This window comes from Tyto alba, unplaced genomic scaffold, assembly GCF_018691265.1.
Source record: "Tyto alba isolate M040663 unplaced genomic scaffold, T.alba_DEE_v4.0 Super-Scaffold_13, whole genome shotgun sequence".
NCBI classification, from domain to species: domain Eukaryota; kingdom Metazoa; phylum Chordata; class Aves; order Strigiformes; family Tytonidae; genus Tyto; species Tyto alba.
Genome location: NW_024881275.1, coordinates 16,831,238 through 16,856,753, shown reverse-complemented (window position 1 = coordinate 16,856,753; position 25,516 = coordinate 16,831,238). Strand labels below are relative to the sequence as shown.

Sequence of the window (25,516 nt, the reverse complement as noted above, 5' to 3'; positions counted from 1 at the left end):
GCTTTTGGTGTAGAAGGAAAATGCTGTCCATAACTCTTAATAATGTAGTCTTTGGCGAGATGGTGTGCTCTTCTGCGCCCCACGCAGCAGCATGTTATTGCACACACTCTGATGGGGCAAAGAGTGGCCTGTTGCTGCTGGAACAAGAGCAAAGATGTTGCTGTAGTGGAATGGGAGACAGTAAGAGCGAGGTGTTGGCTGTGGCCTAATTTCAAACACCAGTCCTGTTTTAGTTTTTGCTGGCATTAGTAATATTATGCCTCAATTTAGAAAGCAAAACTTAAGAAACTATGACAAAAGCAGCGTCAGCCTAGGGATTCACTCTTGACACTGTTGAACTAGGGCTTTGCTTGGCCCCAGAGGTGAAGCAGTGCTAATGCTCAGCAACAGGAACGACTTCGGACCATAGAGCAGTTGCAAATGCTGGAGAACCGTGATCTTCCTCACAGGGCAGGTGCAGGCCGGAAGGAAAAGCTGTGCTGCCTCACCGTGAAACGCACTGCTCGGGCCCCACAGCCCCTCACAGCTGGGTGCGTGCCCTGTTTTTCAGTACCTCTCAGAGCAGGTCAAGGTGAAGCACAAACACCTGCAATCCACCTATATAGCAACAGTGTGCAGCTGCCCGGGTGACAACCGTCACACGCTTGCAATGCAGAGCACTGGTTTCTGAGGGTCGAGCCGGGGTATGATGTCATAACTCAGTGTTAGCAGCAGAATCCCTGCCACCGGGGCTCCAGGCAGGCCTCTGCTGCTTGCGCTGACCCCAGGTGCCGCGGTGGCAGGGCAATGCAGTCACAGCTCTCTGGGAAAGGTCTGCACAACGGCAGCGGCACACGCAAGCCATTCGGGACAGCCACGGAGCCAGGACCACGGGTAGCCTCAAGGCCATGAAGGAAACTAAAGCAGTAGTTGTAGACATGGGCACAGGTTACTTCAAGTGTGGCTTTGCAGGGGACCCATGGCCTTCCTACATCGTTTCATCTACAGTTGGTAAGCCCATGCAGGAGGCTGGGAACAATCCAAAAGAAACCTTTGTTGGAAGAGAGCTTCAGAACAGCAGCGTACCCTTGGTGCTCATCAACCCGGTAAGGCACAGCATAGTGGTGGACTGGAACTGTGTCCAAGATACTTTGGGGCGTATTTTCCTGACAGGGATGAAAATTCAGCCAGAGGACCATGCTGTTCTGATGTCAGTGCCCACCCTGTGTTCCATCGCTGACAAGGAGAGATATGCAGAGATGATGTTTGAAGGATTTCACGTGCCTGCCATCCATCTTGCCTACCAGTCCCATTTATCCATGTACTCTTACGGAAGAACCTCAGCTCTCGTGGTGGAAAGTGGCCATGGTGCTTCGCATGTGGTTCCCATCTATGAAGGTTATGTTATACGTAGCATCACCGAGAAAGTCGATTATGCTGGCTTGGACATCACACGTTACCTCATGAAGTTACTAAATAAGTCTGGAAACGTGTTCGCAGAACACCAGCTGAACATTGTACAAGATCTCAAAGAGAAGTGTTGCTACACTTCTCTGGACCTTACAGAGGACTTGAGTTTGCCTGTTCAGAAACAGCAAATGGATTACGAGCTGCCGGATGGACGCCTTGTCACTGTAGGCAAGGAGAGATTCCTTTGCGCTGAAGCACTCTTCAAACCAGCCTTACTTGGCTCACAGCAGCCAGGGCTTTTGCAGCTGACACTCACCTGTCTCAAGAAATGTGATGCTGACGTCCACAAAAAAATGGTGAGGAATATCCTCCTGTGTGGGGGCAGCACGATGATGGAGGGCTTTGCTGACCGCTTCCAAATGGAACTGGCTGAGATGTGCCCTAGTGACAATCTCACCACAGCTGCATTCCCTCAAAGAAAGTCTTCCGTTTGGATTGGTGGGTCTATCCTGGCCTCCCTCCACTCTTTCCAGGAGCTCTGGGTTTACAGGACTGAATATGAAGAACATGGTCCTTCTTGCATTTTTAAGAAGTGCTTCTGAGGAAGACACTGGGTGCCTTAGGAACACCAGTGTTGACAATGGGTACATGAATCAATCCAAGAGCACCTCCCTTCCACCCCTTGCTATAATTAAGAGATGGTGTTATTGTGTGCCTGTAGAAGGTTTTTTCTTTTGTATTTTGTATTTAATTAAACTAGACAGCAAACAGGTGACAAACTACTCTAATGAGAGAATCAGACTTCCATACAGCCATGTTTGCTCAGAAATTGGGACATTTCTTAAGCTAACTCCATATTTCTGCATTAATAGCTTATTCCAATTCCTGATAACTGTCACCTGCAAGAGCCTCCACAGAACTCAGAAGACCAAATTCAACATGTCTGTAAAGACAGCAGCTAAGGCAGGCTATATTTCAAGATGCCACGGATCACTAGGAAAGCAAAAGAGCACCCTAGTAGAAATCAAGTGAGAGCAGTCTCCTGGCTGCTGCTGAAAAGAAGCTAAGTTTCAGCAACTGCAGAAGTAGGAAGCAGGACATCGCCCCTGAAGGCTCAGACACCAGATGCTGCTTCCAGGTCTACTGCCCCTTAGTCAAAGTTCATTCAGGAGGGAGGGGGATAGGGGAAGACAATGGAGTTCAGTGATGAATGACCATATGAACAGCTTAGAAGACTGGTCTTCCACCTGGATGGCAGATTTAAAGTGATTTTGCCTTGATGGGAGAACAGGTAAACATGCCTAAGACCAGAGAGTCTTCAGCTTTGACCATCACCATGATGGTAAAGCAAAAGAATCCATATACATACATTAAAGGAACTGCTGTGTTTATGCATAAGCATGAATCCTCAGTCAGCCAGCAGTTTTACCTTGTCCTTGGTTCTTTAAAGAGGGAATAGATTGTGCTATGCAAGACCTCAGCACTTCTTGGCATCAGATTTAGGAATGCCAGGAACCAGCAGTGTCAGGGTCACCTTTCAGCTGCAGAGCCAGGGCCCTCCATATCCTGGAGAGGACCACAGACTCCCTCATCACCCTTTCCTCCAAATCTGAAATACGGCTTCTATATTTCATCTTGGATTATGTTCTGCCACCATTTTGAAGACTCAGATCCACTAAAACACTCAGCCTGTGCAGCCTTTCATGTGTTTTGCCATCTCAAGGCTTTACTCTTGGAGAATCTCCTTCCAGTGTAGGCACAGTATTTGACAACAGGCTTAAGCCATCCTCACACCGCTCAGAATAGGCCAGGTATCTTGGAACAGCTGGAAATAACATCACTCCAGTGCTTAATGCAACACTGACAAAGTATTGTTTTACCTCTCCACTCCAGAACCCCAACACAGTACAGCACATACAGTGCAAGCCCACATGGCCATCCCAATACAATGCAGTTTTTGCATCACAAAACCAATGAACTGCAGCACTAGACACTTGCTAATGCAGTGCAGTAAGAACACAGCCCATTGCTGTGCCATTAGGTACCTTCAACAGACAAAAAGTGTCTTGTTTGTGCTGGCATTTTTCCACAGCACCTCATGGATTGAAATGGCTTGCATTGAACACAGCAGCTGCCAGGCCAAAATTAAGTGAGGGAGAAGGGGGCTGCTACGGCTGAAAGGGCTTCCAGCCTCGCCTGCAGTTTGTCCCCTTCCTCTGCTCCCAGGACCGCTGCTGTTACTTCTCAAGTCAGATTGCAGAAATATTCTGGGATAAAACCCAATTTTCAGCTATGAAATTAGATCAATTTCCAGCTGAAACAGTTCTGCAATAGCACATAGCATAATCAGGGTACACCTGATGATCTACCAGTGCCATACACAGCATTAGCTGATCTTCTTTAAACTCAGATAATTAGGGTAGTATTACCCAGCAGTGTGTGACACTGACACTCCCCACCCCTCCCCCTGCTTTTATTCATGTTTTCTTCCACCCATGATCTCCCTGGTGCAAACAGGCACAACTTCAGAACACTAATGGTTGTTGGTACTTCAGGGTTCACTCTGATGTAACAAAGTGATTCTGATGAGTATCTGGTATTATCAACATCCAGCTTCAACAGAGAAAACACAACTAATTTGTTTAGCAACTACAACAATTTGCTATTGCTATGGACTTACTGGTGAGGTATCTAAACTAGGCTAAAATGTGACCTGTCATCACAGCAGGCAGCATCCACTGGAGCCTGTCCAACACTGGTGGGGTTGCTTCATCCAGAAGGGAGGTAACAGTGGCAGGAAATGCTGGATTCAACCAGCAGTGTTCTGAGCTGCAAACCCTGTTACTTCCCAACCTCACAAACCACCTCTGCCATGGGACATGAGTGGCTGTCCCCACTAGCGTGATGCCATACAGGTCACAGTCACAGCTGCACCTGGCAGAGGGACCCTTCACTTGTACAGCCATAAGAATACTGTAACAGAAATGTCAGGACAACCATGGTTTAGGTAAAGATGTAATGAAATTTTATGAGAAGTTACAGCTCAGAGTATACTGGGATTCCTTGGCTTTTAGTTATTGGAGAAGATGCAGTTTCCACTGTAGATTTTTACTGAGTTTTGGTGGAATAAGTAATTCTGGATCTGAAAAGCAAAAAGGACAAGTGTCAGAACGGAGGGCAACAGCAATATGGTTTCTTCAGGAGCTGTCAACTACTCAGTTTACTTTTCTTTACATCAGATGACACTGAGAAGTCTCTGACACACTGTATCTCTCTTTAGTGACTGATCACCAGCCTGCGTGGAAGAGTGCCCCCAGCAGAACGGCAAATCATGTCCCCTCTCCATGAAGTGTTACCGTTCAGAATAAGGAGGCAACAATCTATGGCAGAAAGCAGAACTCCATTCATTCACCAGTAACTGGGACATTGTACACAACCGCTACGTGGCTCTGTTAAGAGTGAAATAAGGCACAAGGATTTTTCTCTGCAGCCAGCCCTGGCAAGTGACAATAAGCAGGTCACATCTAGAGGTTTATTAGAGGATTTCTCCAGGCAATTCCAGGACTAGTAGGGGAAGAGACCGTAGGACTAGTGGGGAAGAGGGAAGACGGGATCAGCCCTTGCTAGGTCTCTCAGCTCTAGGTTTGTATTAGCTGTAAGGACTTAAAGATGGAAAAGCACCATGACAGACTAGCCTGGCCTGGTCAAGAGCCTGACCTGGCTGACAAAGTCAGACAGAAAAATTCAGCAGGTAAGTTACAAGTAGAATTGCTTAACACATTTCCTAAGAAATCAGACTTCCAATTCCCTCACAACAGACAGACAACACACACAGGAAGTCAGGAGCACAGTTCAGACAATAGTTTTAGTAAAGGACTTCAGAGCAAATAAAACCTTATTAAGAAGGCTGCTAATTTGCCATAAGGCAGGAGGGTACACCATAAAGAAAAGCAAGAAACTCCTACAACTGAATAAATGCTACAACTGTTGGCAGGTAGCAATGCTTCGATAGCCTCAAAGCCTACTGATCTTACTGACATTTCACACTCACACCTAACTCAGAGCCTCAACTAACCTCGTACAACAGGAGCCATCATCCTCTTCTGCTGATAGGCAGCCATAATGCTGTTTGCAGTTGAATTGGGTCCCAGGACCTGTAGGAAGAAGTGATACCCATGTTCCAACCTGCACAAAGCAAGGCTACGAGCAGGGATACCTCCAAAGAAAACTTTGCTGTTAGGACTCCGAAAGCAGAAGCAGCTACCTGCAGGAGACCTCACAGTACGATGGGACCAGGAATATGTGATCAAAGCCCAGTAAAGTCTCAGAACAGTTAACACAGAGGCAGAAAGAGAGAACTGCTTTTGGACAGCTTCTCAGGACACAGAACCCTTACCACAGCACCTACTTCACAGCACTGTAAGTGCCATGACTTGGCAGGCATACTTTCATTATAGTGCCAACAATATTTAAAGTTCAGTTGAGAGCCTCAGCTCCCTGTCACGTAAAAGTTTGCATCTGTCCTTAGAGTCTTGCTAGTTAGTATTTAGGGAGAAGATACTGGGGAAGTATTGCTCACCATGAACACTCAGAAACTACTTCTTAGAAATAAACTTTTACTTTGGAAGGCAATTCAGTGCAGGCTTTGTGATTTCCTTATTCTGCATTACGCTGAAGCTTTGAAGCCTGACATAACCCTTCTTTTTGCAATATACTCCTTACGGTATATTCGTTCAGACTAAATTGACCAGCTTGGTAGCTTTTCACTTCACAACACCAGGTCAGACAGCCACTACTCCAGTACATAAAAGCTAAGCTAACACTTCAACCATCAGGCCTAAAAAATAAAAGTGTTCTTATGTTCTACAAATAGCTTACAATAGAGCTTATGAAAAGAAGCCACCCCTACGACAAGGTAACACAGCCTTATAAGACCTCATCATGTCCAACATGGCATTCAGTGCAAGAGACACAGCAGGCTATACCTGTTGTACACATCTAGAGTGTATTGACTTGACAGGTACTGCACAGAATAGCTATTTGACCTCTAGAGAGAAAAAGCAGATCTGGAAAGCCAGGGAAGGATTCCAGACTCTTTGCTGGAGAATGTAAGATACTGGTACTGTATAGCAGGTGTGATGGGTATGGTGGATCATCACAGACCGGGTTGACAGAACTCTGCTGCAGGACTGGAGTCCAGATTTCTGGGATCGAGGTCTCCATCAACTCCAAAACCTCTTCCAGGACTTGCTGCAGTGCCTGAGCTTGCTCATCATAACCAAACAGCACAAGTTGCTTCAGAAGGATGTGTATGTCTGCTGCAGGAGGAAACAGAAACACAAGCAATAGCAATTAACACAGGTATGCTAAATAAACAGGTATATTTCTCTAGTATCAGGGCACAGGAAGGGGAGCAGCAAATCAGAACTGGTTCTGTCCCTATCCAGCTCCTACAGTAACCGAGTACAAACGCGAGACAAATCTGTCATGGCACTGACAAGGCCTCATGTCTTTGCTCCCAAACTTAAATGTGGAGAGCTCACACTATTACATGGTCTTCCAGGCAGAGGCAGATGAACTAAAATCAAGGTCCAACACAAGTGGTTTTACGGACCAGGCAGCTTCTCTCCCTGAAACACCCATTAAGAACAAGAGGGCACACACTGCCTCAGATGTCTTCACAAGCTACAGGGTGGATTAAGATCATCAAGTGTCCTACCCTTCACAGTCTCAACAGCACGAACGTTTTCTCCCAGGACTTCCAGAAGGGCCATATCTTCAAAAGGACTCCCCTCCTTCAAGCTGTATCTCTTGCGCTCAGCTTTGCGCTGGTTCTTTGAGGATCGCCTGAAAAGGAGGATGCTTATTTATAGTGCACACAACAGGGTCAGCTGTAACAGGGTAAATCTGAAGGAACATCAACAGCGTGTGTGAAACTTGTTACACAAGTCTTTACTCCTTCCAGTGAGAGGGGACTGCGTGTAAGCTTATCTATCTTTTTGTCAGGGTTTTCAATGCTACTCAACCGACAACCTTCGTGGTCTGAAACACAATTCAGTAGTTGGGCTGTTTCTCTACTACAGAAAGGATTGCTCTGTGTTCCAGGAAGGTTAAAGCATTGCTCTAAGAACAAAGCAATGTAAATTGTTTGGCAGTATTCACTATCAGGCAAAGCTGAGCTCCACTTAAACAATCTGGGGCCAGGGTCTGTGCTTGCCTGTGCACATTCTCATTTCTTCCATCTCCAGAAGCTGTGCACTGAAACAGCTCAGCTCCTGCTGTATCACAGGAAAGTAGCTTCACATCATAGGCCAGTACTAGTGGCACAATGTCCCCAAATGATCAGCACATTCTGACACAGGTATGCTGAATACTAAGGTTGCATAGTCTTCCTCTTTTCATCTGGGCCACAGAAATTGCCCTAGAAAATCCACACTTTTCCCACATTTCAGTTAGGGAATTCAGAAGTGGACCCACAGACTACACCAGCTTCTAGCACCTTCCACCCCACGCTGCAGCTCACATTCTTAAGAGCACTCAAAAGCAACACAGATGCCCACTGTGGGAAGTCATCGGTATGAGATTTAGTAGCAACCCCCACCCATCAAGTGCAAAGCCTAGGACAAAGAGCAGAAGCCATGTGCAGAAGCTGTTAATGCTTGGGGAGCTCAGCCCATTTTCTGTGTGAAGCTTCCTACAAGCCAGCTATTCTGGCAACATGCCCAACACCCACAGAGCCAGCTCCTGGCCGTGTTCACAGCTCCTCCGCTAGGCACTCAGTTCCTGTTGCACGACGTAGCTTCTGGCATTTTCTGCTCTCTCCCTCCCAATAAGAGTTAAAATAACCAGGAAATGCCTGTAATTAAAGCAGCTTCAAGGCATGCACAGCTGTGAGGAATAGCATGCCAAGCATGAGCAAGCTGCCCTCCTAAATGCTGATGCCAGGGCAGCCACTACCTAATTTGGAGACAGATACTTACGCTGATATTCTTGAATTGCTGTGTGAATATTTGCTGGTCATGTCACTGGCTGTCACAACACTACTGGTTTCAGAGAAAAGATCCAATTCTGGGAAATTTGGCATTTCATAATCTGCAACACATATTAACGACTGTCACAGTATGGAAAAAGGTCACAGTTATTCCAAGCTTCCTCTCTGGATAATCTACACAGCTTGCCGGAAAAGCTCCTTGGGCAGATTCATTCTACCTGCCTGTGTTTTGAAGCCTTACAGCTCTCAACACCACTCAGCCAGCACACAAGAAGTAACAGCAGTTGTGAGAACACTGCTCCTCTGCCCTGATGAGGATTGTGATATTACACAGCACAGTCAGAGGGATGACAACCTCAGTGCAGCAAATCTGGACCAGGACAAAGCACTCTGCATTCAGAAAACCTCCCCGAGTCTGTGTGAGCTGGCAGGTGAATATGTCTAGTAGGTACTCAGAACAAAGGACATGCTGAGCACTGTCTGACCCAGCCAAGCTGGCACTGTGGAGACAATGCTGTGTCATTTTGAAGAGCTTTCAGGTGATTTTTGATCTCATGAAAGCTGTGACACAGATAGCACTGAAAATAAAGCTGCCTTTACAGAATGAGCAAGGTCAAACAATCACAGTCCAAGTATGGTGTGAGAAGAATGTTACTCTAATGTCGTTGATACCACTGCAGCTAGAATAGAGCACAGCTCCACCAGGGCAAATGTAAACCACAAAGAAAAAGATGATCACAATTATGCATTTCAATACAAACCCTGCAGGCCTTCACAAGCCTTCTCCTTCAGCTCTCGGACCACTTGCAGGCGACTCTTATGGCGAAGAAATGCTGTTTTCTGAGAATCTAGGAAGATCAGCTGACCTTTCTGAGCTGCTCAGTAAGAAAATCAGAATATGAACATTTGTCCAACAGAACCAGAAAAGCATTTTTTACACAAGAACTCTGAACGAGCACAGTCCTTCAGCAAGCTCTGAAGTCAGGTGGAAAGCATGCAAAAGGACTCAAGGGGGAGGAACTTCAAAGCTTTAGTACAGGAGTCCACCAAACAAGGTGCACCTGGATGTGGAGTGGATTAACCTGCCAGACAAGTATTTTCTAGAACAAGAGTCTGTTTCTGATATAGGAATGTCCTGGGTTGAGTGAGTGGTGGAGTTTTTTGGTGGCAGGGGAGGGGGCTATCGGGGCGGCCCCCTGTGAGAAGCTTCTCGAAGCTCCCCCAGCTCCACGTCAGCTCCACTTCTGTTTGGGAAATTGAGCCAATCAACTGCGCCTCTGCGATAACGTATTTAAGAAGGGACGTGGTGACGGGCAGTTGGACTGGTGAGGAGGAGTTGCTGCAGCTGCATGAACACCAAGGTCAGTGGAGGAACGGAGGAAGAAAGGAGGGGGGAGGTGTGCCGGAGCAGAGACCCCCCTGTATCCTGTGGGGAGACAGCAGGGCGGCCCCCCCCTGCCACCCATGGAGATCTACGGTGGAGCAGACATTGATTTACAGCCTGTTGTTCCTGCTCGGGTGATCAAGGTTCTGTGCCCGAATAAGGCCGGGGTCTCGTGGGAAAAGGCAGCCCCGCTGCTGTAATTCAGTGCTGGGAGGATTGCAGCATGCGGGGGAGTCCCACGCCGGAGCAGCTCGGGAAGGGCTGCAGCCGTGGGAGAGAATCCAGTCGGAGGAAGTTAGTGACCCATGACGGAGCAGTGTGGGGAACGCTGCGGCCCATGGGAAGGACTCATGTCGGAGAAAGTTTGTGGAGGACTGTCTCCTGTGAGAGGGGGACCACGATGGAGCAGGAGAAACAAGTTTCGGACACTCCCCTCACCAAACATGAAGGAAGTGGCAGCGCTGACTGCACCCCCCATTCCCTGCCCCTGCGCCACTGGGGGAGGTAGAGATATCGGGAGCAGAACTGAGCCCGGGAAGAAGGGAGGGGTGGGGGGAAGGTGTTCTCAAGATGTGGCAATGCTTCTCACTGTCCTACTCTGTTATGTGTTGTTAGTGTCTGTAATAAATGTGTGTTCTTATTTTTCTTCCCCTAACGAGTCTGCCTTTTGCTCGTGATCCAAAAAGGGGGATTTTTCCCCATCCCAGTCCTATCTTGAACCCCAAGCCTGGCTCTCTGTCCCTTCTCATTGCCGGAGGGGAAGGGAGAGAGAGCTGCTGCATATTGTGGTTGGCTGCCAACCAGGCCTAAACCACAACAAGGAAGAGCACAAAGCTCTGTGGCCAAATCTCTTTACATTAATTAGGTTTGAATTAAAGAAAAAAAATCCCTCAACCGATAAAGCCTACTGCCCATAGCATGAAAAGGAAAAACAACCAATAGTAACCAACCATCCCTACCGGATAGAAGGGAGAATAGTATTTTTCAAAAACTACTCATAAAAGCTTATAGGACAGCCAGCTATTCTCTTAGTCCATAGCTCTGCTGGCACACATGTGCTCTTGAACAGTGACTGTCCTGCTTGTTCATGGACATGCAGACACAGACCCTTTTGCAGTTTGTGACCGTGAGGTCTGGAAAAGCTCAAAAGGAGCTAAGGAGCTTGACTAAGCTGAAAAGAGCCCATGACACTGCAGGGCTTCAAGCTGCATTGAGTGCAGCCAAATGCAGCTAACTGGGCAGCATCAGTTTGGCAGAATCAAAGCACCCTTCCTTACAGCTTCCAGTATTGGAGTGCTGTGACTCCTCACAGACCCAGTAAAGGCCTTCTTCAGCCTCTATAGAACACAGAAGTCTTAGATTCTTGCACAGATTCACCTTCCAGAATAGCAGGTTTGAAATTGGTCTCCAAGATATCCAGTCTACCATACTTGTGAATCTGGATCAGGGAAGGGAAACAAGATAAAAGGTATTATTTATGGATCTATCTGACATACCATCCCTCTGTTCTTGCACTCTGAAGAAATATTTCTACTCTGGTTCTTGTGCTCTGAAATGCCTTACCAGTCTTAAAGCCTCTTCCCAGAGAGTCCCTTCTAAGAGCAGGAGAACAGCCTCTTCATAGTCCTAGAAACAAAGAGCAGCTATGTACTGCTACTGCTGCTGGTAATACACATTCAGGTAGCACCTATTCAGAAACACGTTTCTAAGCAGCAGTATCACAGTCAGGACAGGAAAGCACTACTGTGCCAGGTACTTTGAAGTGCTCACATAAAAAAAAAAAAAAACAAACAAAACCAAACTATGTTACTTCTCCCATGTTTAGGGGAAATCCCTCTGGAACTCTGTCTTCCTTACTCCAGACCTCATGCTTCAGCTCTCTGAGACAAAATCTTTTCATACTGAAGCAGAGGCAACTTCATGAGTGGAAAAACTCAGACAGCATTCATCCCATCCCACTCATTGCATGACCTGAACCTGATTTGCCCTCTCCGAGAGAGCCCATGGCACAGTTTTGCTGTCAACATGCATGGGTTACATGTAGCCCAAGAGAACACAGAAAACAGATGGCATATCTCTCTGACAGGGGTTATTACTATGGCACAGGCAGGAGGGTGATTACATTACCTGAGTGTACTGCTCCAGGAGCATGGCTGCCTCTGCATGCTTCCTCTGTTCAACTAGTTTTCCTACAAGAAAAGGTGGTGTTCATTATTTCAGAAGCAGATGGGTTTCTGTGCCACAAAACTACAAAGAAAATTTCACTTACTGAGGCACTTTCTACCTCCTCACACACTTACTCAATCTGCCCAGTAAAAAGAAGGGCTGCCTGATGCCAAGAACTCATTACTTTGCAACATCATCAGCCAGTTCCTTGTGAAATTGCTGGTACACATCCCTCAAGGCCATCTGATGAATGTGTTCTTCTCTGTGTTGGGTTTGTGTGTGTGGTGGGGTTTTGGTAGCACAGGAGGGGGCTACAGCTGTGCCCCATGTGAGAAGCTTCTTGAAGCTCCTCCAGCTACAGGTTGGACCTGCCTCTGGACAGGGCCAAGCCAATTAGTGATGGTGGCTGTGCCTCTGCGATAACTTACTTAGGAAGGGGAAGCTGGGAGGAAGAGTTGGAGTTGTAAGGAGGAGTTGTGAAGAGGACAGCTGTGTGAACAGCCTGATCAGTGGAAGAAAGGGGAGCGGGGGGAAGGTGTGCTGGAGCAGAGACCCCCTGCAGCCCACGATGAGAGCGCAGATTGATCTGCAGCGCATGGAGGTTAACAGTGGAGCAGATGCCAAGCTGCAGGCCGTGGAAGACCCCACGCTGGAGCAGGCGTCTGCACCCAAAGAATGCTGGGACTCTGGGGAGCCTCTGCTGTTGGTAGTTTGGTGCTAGGAGGACCGCAACACCTGTGAGGGAACCATGCTGGAGCAGCTCAGGAAGAGTTGCAGCCTGTGGAAAGGACTCATGTTGGAGAAAGTTCATGGAGGACTGTCTCCTGTGAGGGACCCCATGCTGGAGCAGGGGAAGACCATGAAGAAGCCTCCCCCAAGGAGCAAGGAGCAGCGACACTGACTGCACCCCCCATTCCCTGACCCCTGTGCCACCTGGGAGGGGAGGAGGTAGAGATATTGGGAGCAAAGCTGAGCTTAGGAAGAAGGAAGAGTTGGGGGGAAGGTGTTTCTAAGATATGGTAATACCTCTCACTGTCCTACTCTGTTAAGCGGTGTTGGTGTTTGAATGAAATTGATGGGTTTTTTCTTTCCCTAATGAGTCTGTCTTTTGCTCAAGACCGTAATGGGTGAGTCATCCCTCCCTGTGCTTGTATCAATTCACAAGCCTTTAGCTTTATTTTCTCCTTCCCATTCCTCAGGGGTAAGCAAGCGGATGTGTGGTGCTCAGCTGCCCTCTGGGCTCAAACCACGACACCTACAGTCTGAGACAGAAATAGTAAAGAGTGTCTTAGGTAGAGGGGGCCAGGATGTAAAAAGAAAATTTCTGTTGAAAGCTTCAGTGTACCACAGCCTTGCTATCTGCAGGGAGCACTTTGCTGCCTGCTCTCTGTGGTATGGACAGCAATCGTCAACTTTGTGGGATTTGGGGCTTCTAGTCCCCTAAAAGTCAGATCCAGCTTTGGCACTGGTTAGTATGCTAGGATGCAATATAAGAGAGCAAGTGATACGCAACACCAGAAAAAATAATTAAATTACCCAAAGAAGAAGCAATCTCATCCAAGACAGCTTGTGTCTGCTCCTTTTGCTAAATCACTGTTCTGATTTAAAAGAAGCACCAGAAAAAGTACTAAAGACAAGACATGAAGGATCCAAATCACATTAAGTGACAGAAAAAGAAAATACTGACATCCAGCTCTGGAAGACTATACTCCTAGGAGCCATACTGCCACTCCTTAAGTGGGCCCTTCATAAACTCTGCCTCTTAGTAAGGCAGAAGTCAGGATGATGCTCCACTTCTCTTGCTGAAATATATGCCAGGTATGCATGAAGATGCAGCTCTGAATTATCCAATAGCCTTTATGGTCTGTGACAAGACACAGTACTTCTGTCAATGTTGTCTAGAGTCCTCAGTCATGTCAGACACTTCAAAGAATCTCCATTCTCTGAGGTTAACCAAGGAGGCAATTTGGAATAGCAGTTCAGTGGCCAGGTGCAAGGAAAAAATGCAAGAAGCAGTTAGCATGGGAGGGTCAGGGCCGTGGCAACTCCCAGATGCCCACCAGCTCGGCTCCAATGTCTTTTGGTTCCTTTGAGAAACAAGGGTGATGTGCAATCACACAAACCCTCGGTAAACATGGGATCTTTGTCCTCCCTTTAAAAAAGATGCTGCTGAAGACTGAGGTTTTCACTAAATTTCAGGAACAATCAAAATGAACCAAAACCAACAGCAGCCAGTTTTGCTCTGCACACTTCCACCTCCTCAAGGCCTACCTGCGATGCTCTGTGCTAGGCTGGACAGCTTATCCTTTGTGTAACCAAGCCGTGACGCCATGCACAGTGCTTGCTGCCAGCTGCCACTGTTCTGAAAAGCATCAAGTGCTTTTGCAAAGATGCCAGCACGAGCAAATATCAATGCAGCCTGTTCATATAGCTGCTTCTGAATCAAGTACTCCCCATATGCATCACTGATATCCTGCAAGAAAGGGACAAAAGAGAAGTAAGAAATCAGCTGTAGAGTCAGTAGCAGTCCCCCATCAGTAAAAATTACTTGTCCATCAACAAAAGCTTATTTCCCTTCCCCCATGGAACCTCCAGGCACAATGTTCCTACCCCATTTCAAACTTTTTATCAAGTCAAGGGCTGATGATTAGCACATGGAGACATTTCACAGAGCTAAAGCAAGAGACATGGGGACATACTTAACTCTCCAAGCCAAAGGCTGAGTAAACTACATACTGAAGAAAATCAGCCCCTTCTTCCCAACTCACATGAGTGGTTTTTGTTAGAATGTCTCCCTCTACCAACTTACTCCAGGAGTCAAACACTGGCACAGGGGAGGATACAAGGCCTGTAACTCTATAGGCACAGGCTGCTGTGAATCAATATCCTGAGCTTTACTATGCTATTCAAAGCTCATGATCTCCATCAAGAATCTGGGGAGAGATGGATTTGACTGGAAGAACACAGAAGGAATAAAGAAAGACTCTCAGTGAGCCAGAACCAGGAACAGACCTCATGAGGAAAGAGTAATTTCTGCTTTCACCATGTTGCAAACAGACCGAGTTTCTGTATTTCCCATTACTTCTTAATCTCCTACTTTTTCAAAGGCTTTTGTATTGTGTATTTACAATATCTGAATTAAATTATATTAAATGCATTAATTTACATTTTACCTCAGCCTTGGGCAAGCTAAAGTTCTTCAGTAATACTGAAACCAACAAGGGACACTACATACTAGGAGAGAGCACATCTACAAGTGCCTCAAGCTCTCTAGCATTCTTCAGAATAGTTTAAAGATAACAAAGTATTCCCACACAACCTGCAAGTGCCAAACAGAAAGCTGGTATCACAAAGGTCAAGACAGGAAGAAAAGTCTTTCTGTGGTAACAGGAGTTCTCCAGCACACAAGATAGTGCAGCACAAACCGGACTCCCAGGTGCTCTCCTAGTCACAGGACCAAGAAATAACAGCCACTCCTTCGATGACAAGACCTCGCAGGATCAGTACTGAGAGTTATTCCAGCTATTATCTCAGAGGAGGGTCTCAGACAACACAGGAATAGCAATGACCTACAGAACTTGAACTCAAGCAACTGCTGTCTCATTCCACTCTCACTCAAGATGCTGAGGATGTGCAAACACATGCATGAGAAAATAGAAAGCTTGAATGCTTACACACCTTGTATTCCTGAGTGCTAGAGGGGTACAGCTTCAGGGCTTCGCAATACAGATTCTGGTCCTTCACCAAGTTCAGAAATTCAGAGAAGTGCTCGGGACCTGCAGAAACAATTTATTTTTTGTAGCAATAAAAGAGAAAGCACATGGCTCTCATGGATCCCAGCCAGTTTGGGTTCATTGCATTGAGAAGCAACTAGAGATGGTTCTGTGGAAGAGCACAAAAGCACCTATTCTACTACTGTAAAATCAAGGTGTTTCCTTCCTTGAGATTCGTTCCACTTTTGCCAGCAGTATTAACCAGGGACAAGTCACCTACAACAGGAACAGAACAAGACTTATGCTTCATGATCACAAAGCAGTAAATGTTTTCATCTTATTCTCCCTGTGCCAAGCTACGCTACAAAAAACCACGTAGCAGTTAACCATGCACTACCAGCAGGGAAGATGACCTTGTGCAGTCCCTCCCTTTCTTCAGCTGTTTCCCCCCAAAAGGCTCTCCAAAATGGAAATGTATAACCACAGAATTTTTCTTTAGAGACACTGCATGTGCAGGACACCTACCACATTTCCTGAGATGCCCAAGAGCTTTTGTGTATCTCTTCAAGTGTCTATCTATTGTATATCGCTGATAATTGGTTTCCATTTTCTGGAGGGTATTTAAGAAGGGCAAGTATTCTTTTGGGTCCTGCAAAGAATGACAAAAGCTGCAGTTCAGCTAATCTGGTAAGATCATTATTTACTCCTATCTTCACCACAGACAGTCCCATACTTGAAATTGTGAAATTGTATGCTAATACACTAAAAATGATTTTTTTTTTTTTTTAATGTAAGCCATCTTAAAGAATCAATTCTTATATGTACTCCCACATGGACTTTAGCAGTATGTAAAGACTGGTGACATAAAATTCAGGGCTATGTATCATATCAAGTATTGCTTTCTATTAGCTATTATCATGTATAAATTTGCAGCTGTAAAGCTAATCAATTTCCCCCACAACAAAGGTCATAAAACCTGTTAACATTAATAGGGTGTTTAAATTGTTGGACAGCAGACTCTGTTGTAACATTAGGAAACCCTGATGATCCTGAGTATTTCCATACAGAGATTTCAAATGAAACCTGCTGGAAGATACAGACTATTACTGTGGCCACCACCAAATAAGCAAGAGTCAAAAGCATACAGAACAGGGAACGTAAGGCATGCAGTCACAACACCTCAGACCACAGTCCCTGCCTTCCCCAGAGCTACTTTGCGGTGCTGCTCAAAGAGAGCCCTGTTTCACCTTGAGCACAAATAAGTTTCCAAAGTTGTGCTCAAGAAGTACTAAGGGATGCAGAGACATGCCACCTTCCCAGCATCATCCCAAGTACACACAGGACTTCTGAGCAACTGGAATCCTGCCTGGGTAGACCGATATGACTAATAAAGCATGTGGGCTGATCCACAAAGAACCTTTGGGAAAGCAGAAAAATACTTCCTTGACTGGAACTATAAGCTAAGACCTTTTGAGACTTTTCTGCCACCATGATGACTAAATCAAAGTCATACATCCCCAAGGAATAATCATACAACTCATTGACATCCACAAGGAAAAGCAGGTACTTCAGTGCTTCTTCTGCACTCACAGCTTTGGCATCTGGAGTAATGCTTTCTGTAACAAGATAAAGAAGCATACGATCAGTTACACTATCAGCAGTGGAACCCTGCACTGAGGGAAGGATGCATTATCAAGCACATCCTTGACACCAGATAGGGACCATCAAACTAATGGGTCATTCTGTCTTGCAGGAGGGGTTTCTTTGCCTTTCATGGGCAACTTCAAGGACCAGTCTTCAAGCATAGTAACTTGTTAAGTGTGCAACAATGACAACTAAGAAGTATCAGCACAGAATAAAAGCAAAGTTTGCCAGTTTGAGATACCAGGATCCAGAATTGGAACCTCCTATTCCATGCTGGGAGAATCACAGTTCTGACTGGAAAGAGCAAACAGTTCCAACTCCGGGCTCTTTGCTGACATACCTAGATAAAAGCATGAGCTGAGGGCATGTACAGCAGCGCACCTCAGCTGCTGTTCCATTAACACACAGCTAGTTTCAAGTGCATTTCTGTTTTCTGGCTGACTCCATGAACAGCGACCTTAAAATAATTTTCAGGGTGAACCACGCTAACAACAAAAGCTCCTGCAAACCACCCATTTTAAGAACTTTTGAGTTCTGCATGCATCACCTCTCAGATCATGAACCTTCTGGAGAGCAATTTCCAGTTCTGGAGGACTTTTCTTTACATGTGCTGTCAGTATTGATAGGCAGTATCTGAAGAAAACAGAAGCAGGAAATGAAAAAATGAGAAGGCAGAAACATTGCTTATTCGTATTTTAGCATAGCTTATGCAAGTTCTAGTCTATGTTTTAGTAAAAGAGCACCAAACTACTAAGGTATTTCAATCTTTTTGAAGGAAGGCAGGAAAAATGGTAAAAGAACAGAATATACCAGAATGGTTTTTCTACTCAGCATGTCTCCCCAAACATGTCACAAGACTGAAGGGGTGTTTCAAGTAGAATGAGCTTCCTTACCATGCCAGCCAGCATAATGGAGAGGAAACACCTCCCTCCGAAAGCTCATATAGCTGGACACAGTTTTCCAAATCAAATTTGGCACAAAAATGGTCTGTTTTATGAACAGAAAGCTTTCTAGGAGGTTATTTCCACTTTCATACATTTCACATGTATTATTTTGAAATAGCTTTCCCAGCTAAGGGGATGCTTTGTTTTCTGAAACTGCTGAAAAGTGTCTACGTTTGCAGGGTTCAGCAGCAACCCAGTGTCTGTCACCCCTCTATCCACTGTTTCCCATATAAGCTGCCAATGGTTTAACATTGCTTCACTAACCACTGCTATTATCCTACCTTCCCACCCTTTACTCTTGTCTGGTGGTGATTCATCCAAGGAGGATGGTTACAAAAGGTTAATCATTCAGAAATATGCAGGTGAAATCTTACAAAAGTAACTGTCTTAAATGGAACAACTGAGATCTTTCCAAAAGGCCAGCTGTTCCAAAAAGACAGCATCTCCCTGTAATGACAATCTTGCTCATGTCTATCTGTCCCCTATGCCACACAGACTCTTCATAAATTAAGTGTATTTCTTAAACCCTTATAAGCATCCTGCATCGATTACTTTAATTCTTGTAGTAAAAAGTTGTTTTGCTATCTTTGGAATTATTGTATGTTGTGGTTTCAGGATAGCATCCCCAGCAGATGGAAGGTACGGCTACTAAGTTTTGAGGAGCACAGGCTTACCTTAAGAGGATCTGAAGCAAAATAACTGATGTTAAAGGCAGCTTACTTTTTGCAAATGACTTACTAGAAATCTCTCTAGTGGATCCTTCACCTACAATAAGAAAATGCTCACTTTTGAGGGTCAATGTGTTCCATGGCAACTCTCATCACATCACATACGACATTGACTTTTTTCTGGTCAGGATGATGGTGTAGTTGAGAATTAATGCTACCATTTAGAGATGGGTACATACTCTTTGTGAAATCTTCTTCTCTAAATAAAAACAGATATCATGAATACCTGAGTGGTCCATCACAGAGCCCAGCACAAAGAGAGTACCATTAAGAAACACAAATGCATGTAGGAAAGAACTACTCAACAAAATAGCTCATATGTCATTCAGAACTGACACACAAGCTGTCACACTATCAGAAAGCTCTCCAACATCTCTCATCCATCTCAACTGATTCTTAGACAAGAGAAGCAATGAAAACAACTGGTCAGAACAACTACTTTAGTTGCACAAAAAATCAGAAGGTAAGAGTTTCAAGATACAGCTGTCTTCTACTAAATCCACTACGGAGATGCTGAGCAGAGAGCACTTCTGAAAGTTAAGCCATGTGCTTTTATTTCTAGACAAGAGTTAAGGTCAGGTCAAAACTGAAAATAAAAAAGAACAGCTAAGTGATAGCTCCAATTATTTACTTCAGCAAGCTTGAGAAGTCCTGAAGCTACCAATGCTTTAAGGCCTCCTGTCACACTACCTTTGAGAAAGAAGTCACGAGACCTGATTTGGGAATCTAAGCAAGTATCCTGGCCTCAACCTCCAGCTAAGCAGTGCTGTCTTGCTTCTCTTTATGAAGGAACAAAACTTCCTCTGTTCACATTTACCCCTGTACAGCAAACCAGAAGACAAGTCAAAGCAGTCAACGATGTACTAATCCCTTGCTGGAAAAATCTAATGGCTGCCTGCAATTTCAATTCCCAACAAGATACACTGGCTGTTCCTGAAACTACTGAGCTTACTTGAGTTGTTATGACCCAATATGCCAGATTTCTGACTAACTCCTTGCATCCACCTTGAAGAGCTGCCAACATTTGGGCAAAATAATGTATCACCACTGATAACATGCATGCTTCCATTTGCAGAATTATACTCACTTCAGCTCTGTGAAAAACAAGTTGATATAGCTCACAGAATCTATCTGCCTGATAAAGGTTTCTGCGTTTTCCAGAAATACCTGAAATGAACAAGAGTATTACTACTGTTACTCTGAACAAGCACATTAAGAATAAATTTAAATGCACAAGATGGAGAAAATGCTAAATCTGATCTGCTTGTATGAGGATGCAGCAGTGCAGAGCAGCCATCTCTGCTGAAAGCAGAACTGACAGCACCACCTACTCTTTTGAGCTCACTGTTCAATGTCAATGGATTCCAGGCCAGATGGATATGGAAAACAACAGAACTGGGCACACTTGCCTTGGGATTGTGGTCATAGAGAAGATTGAGGTTGATTCGCAGCTTCCTCATACATTGAAATGCTTCCTTGAACATAAGCCTGGAGGAATGAGTCAAGTGGGTTAGTTTACATAGTGGATAGGGGCAATATCTGCAAATAAAGGCAACTGACCAGAGGTAAGCACAGACCCCCTGGGAAGGGAACAGACTAGGCAATAAGCCACGTAGATTGCCTTCCAGAAAAAATATGCAAAGTCAATCCTGTTCATTGCCAGCCTCTGCAGTGGTGCAGACCAGCAACCAAATTAATGAAGAAATACAGGACTTGCATTATTTTTTTCCTCTCTTAAAACAGAGAACTACATTTTAATTTAATGGGCCAACTTCTGTTTCAGCAAACTTCAATGTAAATCAGTTAAGCAACTAAAACATGAAAAACAGCAAGCTTCATCATGAGGTGATTAAGTCTGGAGAATAGAGCAGACGAAAATTTCTCCCATCCACACAGTCTGAGTACACCCTCAGTGAGAGGCACCTTGAACTGATGAAAGCTGGACTTCTAGCTGGTAGCCCCAGAAATTTTCATTCTCACTAACAAAGTAAATTCCTCTGAGTCTAGACTCCCTCTCTTTTTTGGCACAACAAAAACAGGCCAGCCAGGCTCTAAAGAGCTCAGACTGGGGGCAAAAAGAATACACCAGTGACATTTACCTGTCTAGCCACTTCTCAATCTGGGCAAGAACCAGAGCTCGGTGGTGAACAGTCTCCAGATTTCCTCTTGGCATCTATAATACAAGATCCACACAATCATTTATTTGTGGTTACTCTGCCTACATTGAAGGCAAAGTGAGGACTGGTGAATTTTTTAGGCCCGCCTGCTACTTGCAGGTGCATGGGCCTGTTCGTTCACTTCAAAGGACATGCAATTTCAACAACTGTGGAAAAATATCTGAAAATTCTTTCAGCTCAGAAACATTCCTTGCTCAGGAGGCTGGACTTCACTCAACCAGGCAAGACCCAGGGCAACCTGATCAAGCTTTCAGGTTAGTCCTGTTTTGAGAAGGGTTCTGAGCTACACCTTCAGAGGTGCCTTTAAATTTACATCCTTCTCCATTCTGTGATCCTCTGCTGGTTCTGAAGAGTGAGCTCAGTACTTCAGACAAACTTAGTGCCAAGGCTAATGGAGGGCTGCTAGCAAATACAAAAAGTTCTAAGAAGTGAGCCTGATATTCACTGAGGCCATAATATGTAGAATTATGCTACCTCAGTCATTAGGAATTTGAATAGCCCTTCCCAGTTCTGTGCATACCCACCTGCCTGTGCTGAAACTAATTCCCACAGGCATGCCCCAAATCCCTCCGCATCCAGCCAGGCAGCTGGAGATTTGTGAGGTGCTGTGCTACAGCACTACAGGGCAAGAGCTTTGTAGCACTGCACGTGGTTTGCAAGTTGGCTTGCTGCTCACTGAGATGGTCCCCCTACACCCCCAAGAAAGACCTCAGCAGACACGGGTAGAGCACTGACCTGCAGCACAACCTTTGTGTCCTGGGGCACAATGGTGATGATACGTGAACCTCTTTCCACCTTGCGCAGGGTTTCACTGTTGAGTGCAGCAGCACTGCTCAGACCAGCCTGAAGGGCTGAAGACAGCATATTTATCAGCACACATGGCACTCTTCGGCACAGTGCCCCAGTCAGGCTTTCCTATGCAACCCTGCAAGGTCATTCTGGACCAAGTCAGCAATATACCAGTTATCTTCAATGGTTCTAGATAGGAAGGGGACTTCTTAGTGCTAAGCACTGCTGTACACAAAGTACAGATATGTCCTCTACACAACAGGATCACAGAGCTCAACAGATGAGACAAGAAGAGCACTGAAAGATGTAAAGGACCAAAAAGATGTTATCCTGCCTTCCTCAGGGTCCTCATACCTCCCATAGCCAGATGCCACCAGAAACTCTTTCTACTGGGATCCCTTCTCTATCACGAATCCTCAAATAACACATAACCTTTTATTTTTTCGGACTAGGAGGGGAGGAAGAGAACGCAAGGCTAAGCTGTTGAAAACAGTGAAGGGACTACAGGAAAATCTTGCTCTCTGGGAGGAGCATGTGATATACAAAGCCAGTTCCCTGTGCTCGTTGCTCTCTGGTAGATTTTTGAGAGCAGCTCTCTTCCTCAATCTCTTAAGCGGTTGCTCTGAGTCACTGAAATACTGAAGGTTTGGATGTAAAAAATGGGGACATCTTGTGGTTCCAAGACAACGGCCATGAGCTGCCAGCAGCAGACAGCCAGAGCTGGCATTTACCTTTCACAGATATGTTCTTCAAGCAGAAGCACTGACAGGTGTGGGAGCTGGTTGTCACCAACAAAAACTCATTGTATGTTGCAAATGAGGTGATGTTGGAAGCGACCTGCAGAAAAATTAAGTTTATTGCTGTATAGAGCGGAACAGGAAAGCTGTTGTTGGCAGAGGAAAAGGGGATACAGTGACAGGCAAAAACTTTGGTACCTCAGTATCATTAACAAAAAATCGGCATCGATCTGTGAGGCCCAAGATCACCTCCTGTAAATAAAAGGGATGACAAGTATAAGCTATCAGTGTCACAATCTCCAGTGTTTCACAGCACTGACTAGCACTGGATTAATGTTCCTTACAATTAGGTACTGACTGCCTCATGTGAATTACTTAGAGAAGCTTGACAGGAAGTCATGCGACCACTATAAAGGAGGGCTTACTTAAGTGTTTTTAAACACTTCTGGCTGGAAATCCAGCCTGCTCTACCCTGTAATAGAAATGGCACAGTAACAAATAGTAGCAGAAACCATGCCAGATAATTTAGTTTTTTATTCAGCAGAATTTGGTCCAAAATACCAGAGAAAAAGCACTAGTACAGAGCAGAGCAAAGCACCTCCATACAGCATTCACCCAAGTGCATGTTGAAGGAAAGAAACCCTGAAACTACAGCAAAATAGTTAGTCATTCATTTAACTGTTTAAGTATCACGAAACCATGACTAATAGGAAACACCAGTAGTAGGAGATCTGCAGTAACTCAACACAGGCATATTTGCTAATAGGATAAGAACAGAGCAAAACGCCATTTTCAAAAAGAGCAGGGCAGTGACTGCTGGAAATTTTAAATCTGAAATTTCCTGCTCTTCACTGACATTATTCGCTGTATGCACAGAATAGGGAGATTGGGAGTTAACTGCAAGCCATCAGAAATGCTCTAGAAGACAAGGAAAGATAGGCTCTCAGCCCTGCATAGGGCCTTATGAGGAATGCTCTTAAGAAGTATCGTTGGACCCTGGGCAGAGGATCATGGTGCACATTTAACACAGAACAACTGGGTAGGGAATTTAATCTGTTCACAGTCTTACTTACTTCACCGCTGATCCTTGTGATAGATGTCTGCATGCAAGGGTAGGGAAACTGAACAGCAGAGCCACTGCTAGTCTGCCAGGGCTCAAGGACTGGAGTAGAAGCCTCTGAAGAGCAAAGAAGGTCAAACTCATTTCCATCTAATCAAAGATTCAGAGATTACAACCACATGATATGTATCTCAGGAAAACTAGAGCTGGGAATAAGCTACACCATCTGACAGAGAAGAAAAATGCTGACACAAAAGTCCAGGACACAGCGGACAAGGTGGTAACTTCTAGGGGCTCAGCAGCACCTTTATTCCTCTGTGGAACAAGAGAAGAGTGCCGAGGATGTGGCAGTCAGTCAGCACTTCTGAAATCACTAAACCAGTAGTTTTCTTTTCAGATCATAAAGTCTGAACTATTATCCTCAACAACATTAACTGCTTTCTGACAGAAATCACTAATTTTGTCCCGTTTCTGGGAGCAGAGGGAGCATGAAAGGTGGGACCAACTACCAGCAAGTCACCTAAGTCCCTGAAAGTCAAATCACCTCATTAAACGTTTCGAGAAGTCTGTAATAACTACACCTCAGACCAGATAGTTTAATAGGGCCCAGCTTACCCCAGAGGTACTTCAGGATCTGTCTATCAGCCAGCTGTAGAGCTACAGTTTTCGTCACTGGGCTGCAGCACAGGCTGATCACTTCTCCATCTATAGGCACAGACAACCTGGAGCAAGACACAGAACATCAATTACAGGGGATACATTTAACAGCTAGATCCTGCACTTCTTGTAGCCAGATGTAAGGATGCACATTTCCAGCACGGACAAATACCTTCTTCACGTAAGGATCTTCTGCTGTTTTTTCACACCTATGTCAGCTGACGTTGGCACCACAGAGCAGCAGCAACTCCAGCCAACAGCCATTTGCCTAACTGTGCTAGTCACTGTCTGTCTACTTAGAGCACTCTGCAAAGCCCACAATTCTTTTGTTCTAATTTACAGTTTGTATGCAAATCAGCCTGTCTTTGCTGTGTGAGTGCTGCAGAAAGCAATTCTCAGGATCCCTTTGGGAAGGAGAGTCTGTACCTCAGGTAGCTTCCTTTTTTGATCTGGTTTTAGTTCAACTGACCCCACAAAGCTCAGCAGGTGAGGAGGACAGGAGTAACAAGGGCTATCAGTCCTCTTCTGGAACTTGATAATGGTGGGCAAAAGGTAGAATGGAGAAATTCAGTTCCTCGGGGGCCTGGAATTCAAAGGAACAGAGCTACCCTGTACTGACAAAGGTATGCTAGCCTACACCCTGTTGTCAGGCTGTGTGTAGTCATTAGGACTACAGGCAAGTGCTAATCATGAGCTTCATGAGCTGTTTGGTTATCCTGCAAGAAAAGAGCCAAATTCCCCAACCCACCGCCTCTAGGTTACTTGTCTACTGAGAGGCTTAATTCTTTCTAGGCACTGTCCAGAGGTGCTCTCAGACTTCAGCCACAACTGACAGATCTCTAGTACCGTAAATTCAGGCGCTCTTCTTTAGCTCCAGCCACATGAGGCACTGCACTCAGATGGTGAAGGACAGATTGAGCAGCATGCTGACCCTGACCAACCACCACGAAGCTGTCATCTGGCAGCCAGGTGAGAAATCGGAGCGCCAGAGGATTCATCGCTTCATTGTTGTTGTTGCCCACATCAACCCTGTCACAAAATAAGAGAGACTGGGAAGCAGACAGAACCTGATTTCAGTAGGTCACCTCACTGGAGCAGTGAAAGTATTCCTGGGCACCACCTGGCTGTTCAGACACA

The 25,516-nt window shown here is 45.4% G+C and overlaps 2 protein-coding genes across 2 annotated transcripts in view; one reads left to right on the top strand and one right to left on the bottom strand.

The window, feature by feature from the left end:
- The first annotated feature begins 887 nt into the window (after window positions 1-887).
- Window positions 888-1,991, top strand: ACTL7B (actin like 7B). The gene has a single exon (XM_009965402.3). It carries the CDS (start codon window positions 888-890, stop codon window positions 1,989-1,991), a length of 1,104 nt encoding a protein of 367 aa, XP_009963704.3.
- Window positions 1,992-4,391: 2,400 nt separating this feature from the next.
- ELP1 (elongator acetyltransferase complex subunit 1) overlaps window positions 4,392-25,516 on the bottom strand; it is a 33,356-nt gene continuing 12,231 nt past the window's right edge. Inside the window, exons 13-36 of the mRNA XM_033001734.2 lie at window positions 25,226-25,408; window positions 24,338-24,444; window positions 23,736-23,839; window positions 22,861-22,914; window positions 22,657-22,762; window positions 21,872-21,987; window positions 21,059-21,132; window positions 20,369-20,447; window positions 20,047-20,126; window positions 19,018-19,158; window positions 17,835-17,920; window positions 17,111-17,259; window positions 16,169-16,292; window positions 15,609-15,706; window positions 14,202-14,403; window positions 11,892-11,953; window positions 11,328-11,390; window positions 11,142-11,202; window positions 9,142-9,255; window positions 8,370-8,481; window positions 7,109-7,236; window positions 6,553-6,707; window positions 5,465-5,543; window positions 4,392-4,531 (exon numbers count right to left, since the gene is read on the bottom strand). Coding sequence (XP_032857625.2) covers window positions 4,464-4,531; window positions 5,465-5,543; window positions 6,553-6,707; window positions 7,109-7,236; window positions 8,370-8,481; window positions 9,142-9,255; window positions 11,142-11,202; window positions 11,328-11,390; window positions 11,892-11,953; window positions 14,202-14,403; window positions 15,609-15,706; window positions 16,169-16,292; window positions 17,111-17,259; window positions 17,835-17,920; window positions 19,018-19,158; window positions 20,047-20,126; window positions 20,369-20,447; window positions 21,059-21,132; window positions 21,872-21,987; window positions 22,657-22,762; window positions 22,861-22,914; window positions 23,736-23,839; window positions 24,338-24,444; window positions 25,226-25,408 — 2,545 coding nt within the window. The 3' untranslated portion in view covers window positions 4,392-4,463. The remainder of the gene's footprint in view (window positions 4,532-5,464; window positions 5,544-6,552; window positions 6,708-7,108; window positions 7,237-8,369; window positions 8,482-9,141; window positions 9,256-11,141; window positions 11,203-11,327; window positions 11,391-11,891; window positions 11,954-14,201; window positions 14,404-15,608; window positions 15,707-16,168; window positions 16,293-17,110; window positions 17,260-17,834; window positions 17,921-19,017; window positions 19,159-20,046; window positions 20,127-20,368; window positions 20,448-21,058; window positions 21,133-21,871; window positions 21,988-22,656; window positions 22,763-22,860; window positions 22,915-23,735; window positions 23,840-24,337; window positions 24,445-25,225; window positions 25,409-25,516) is intronic.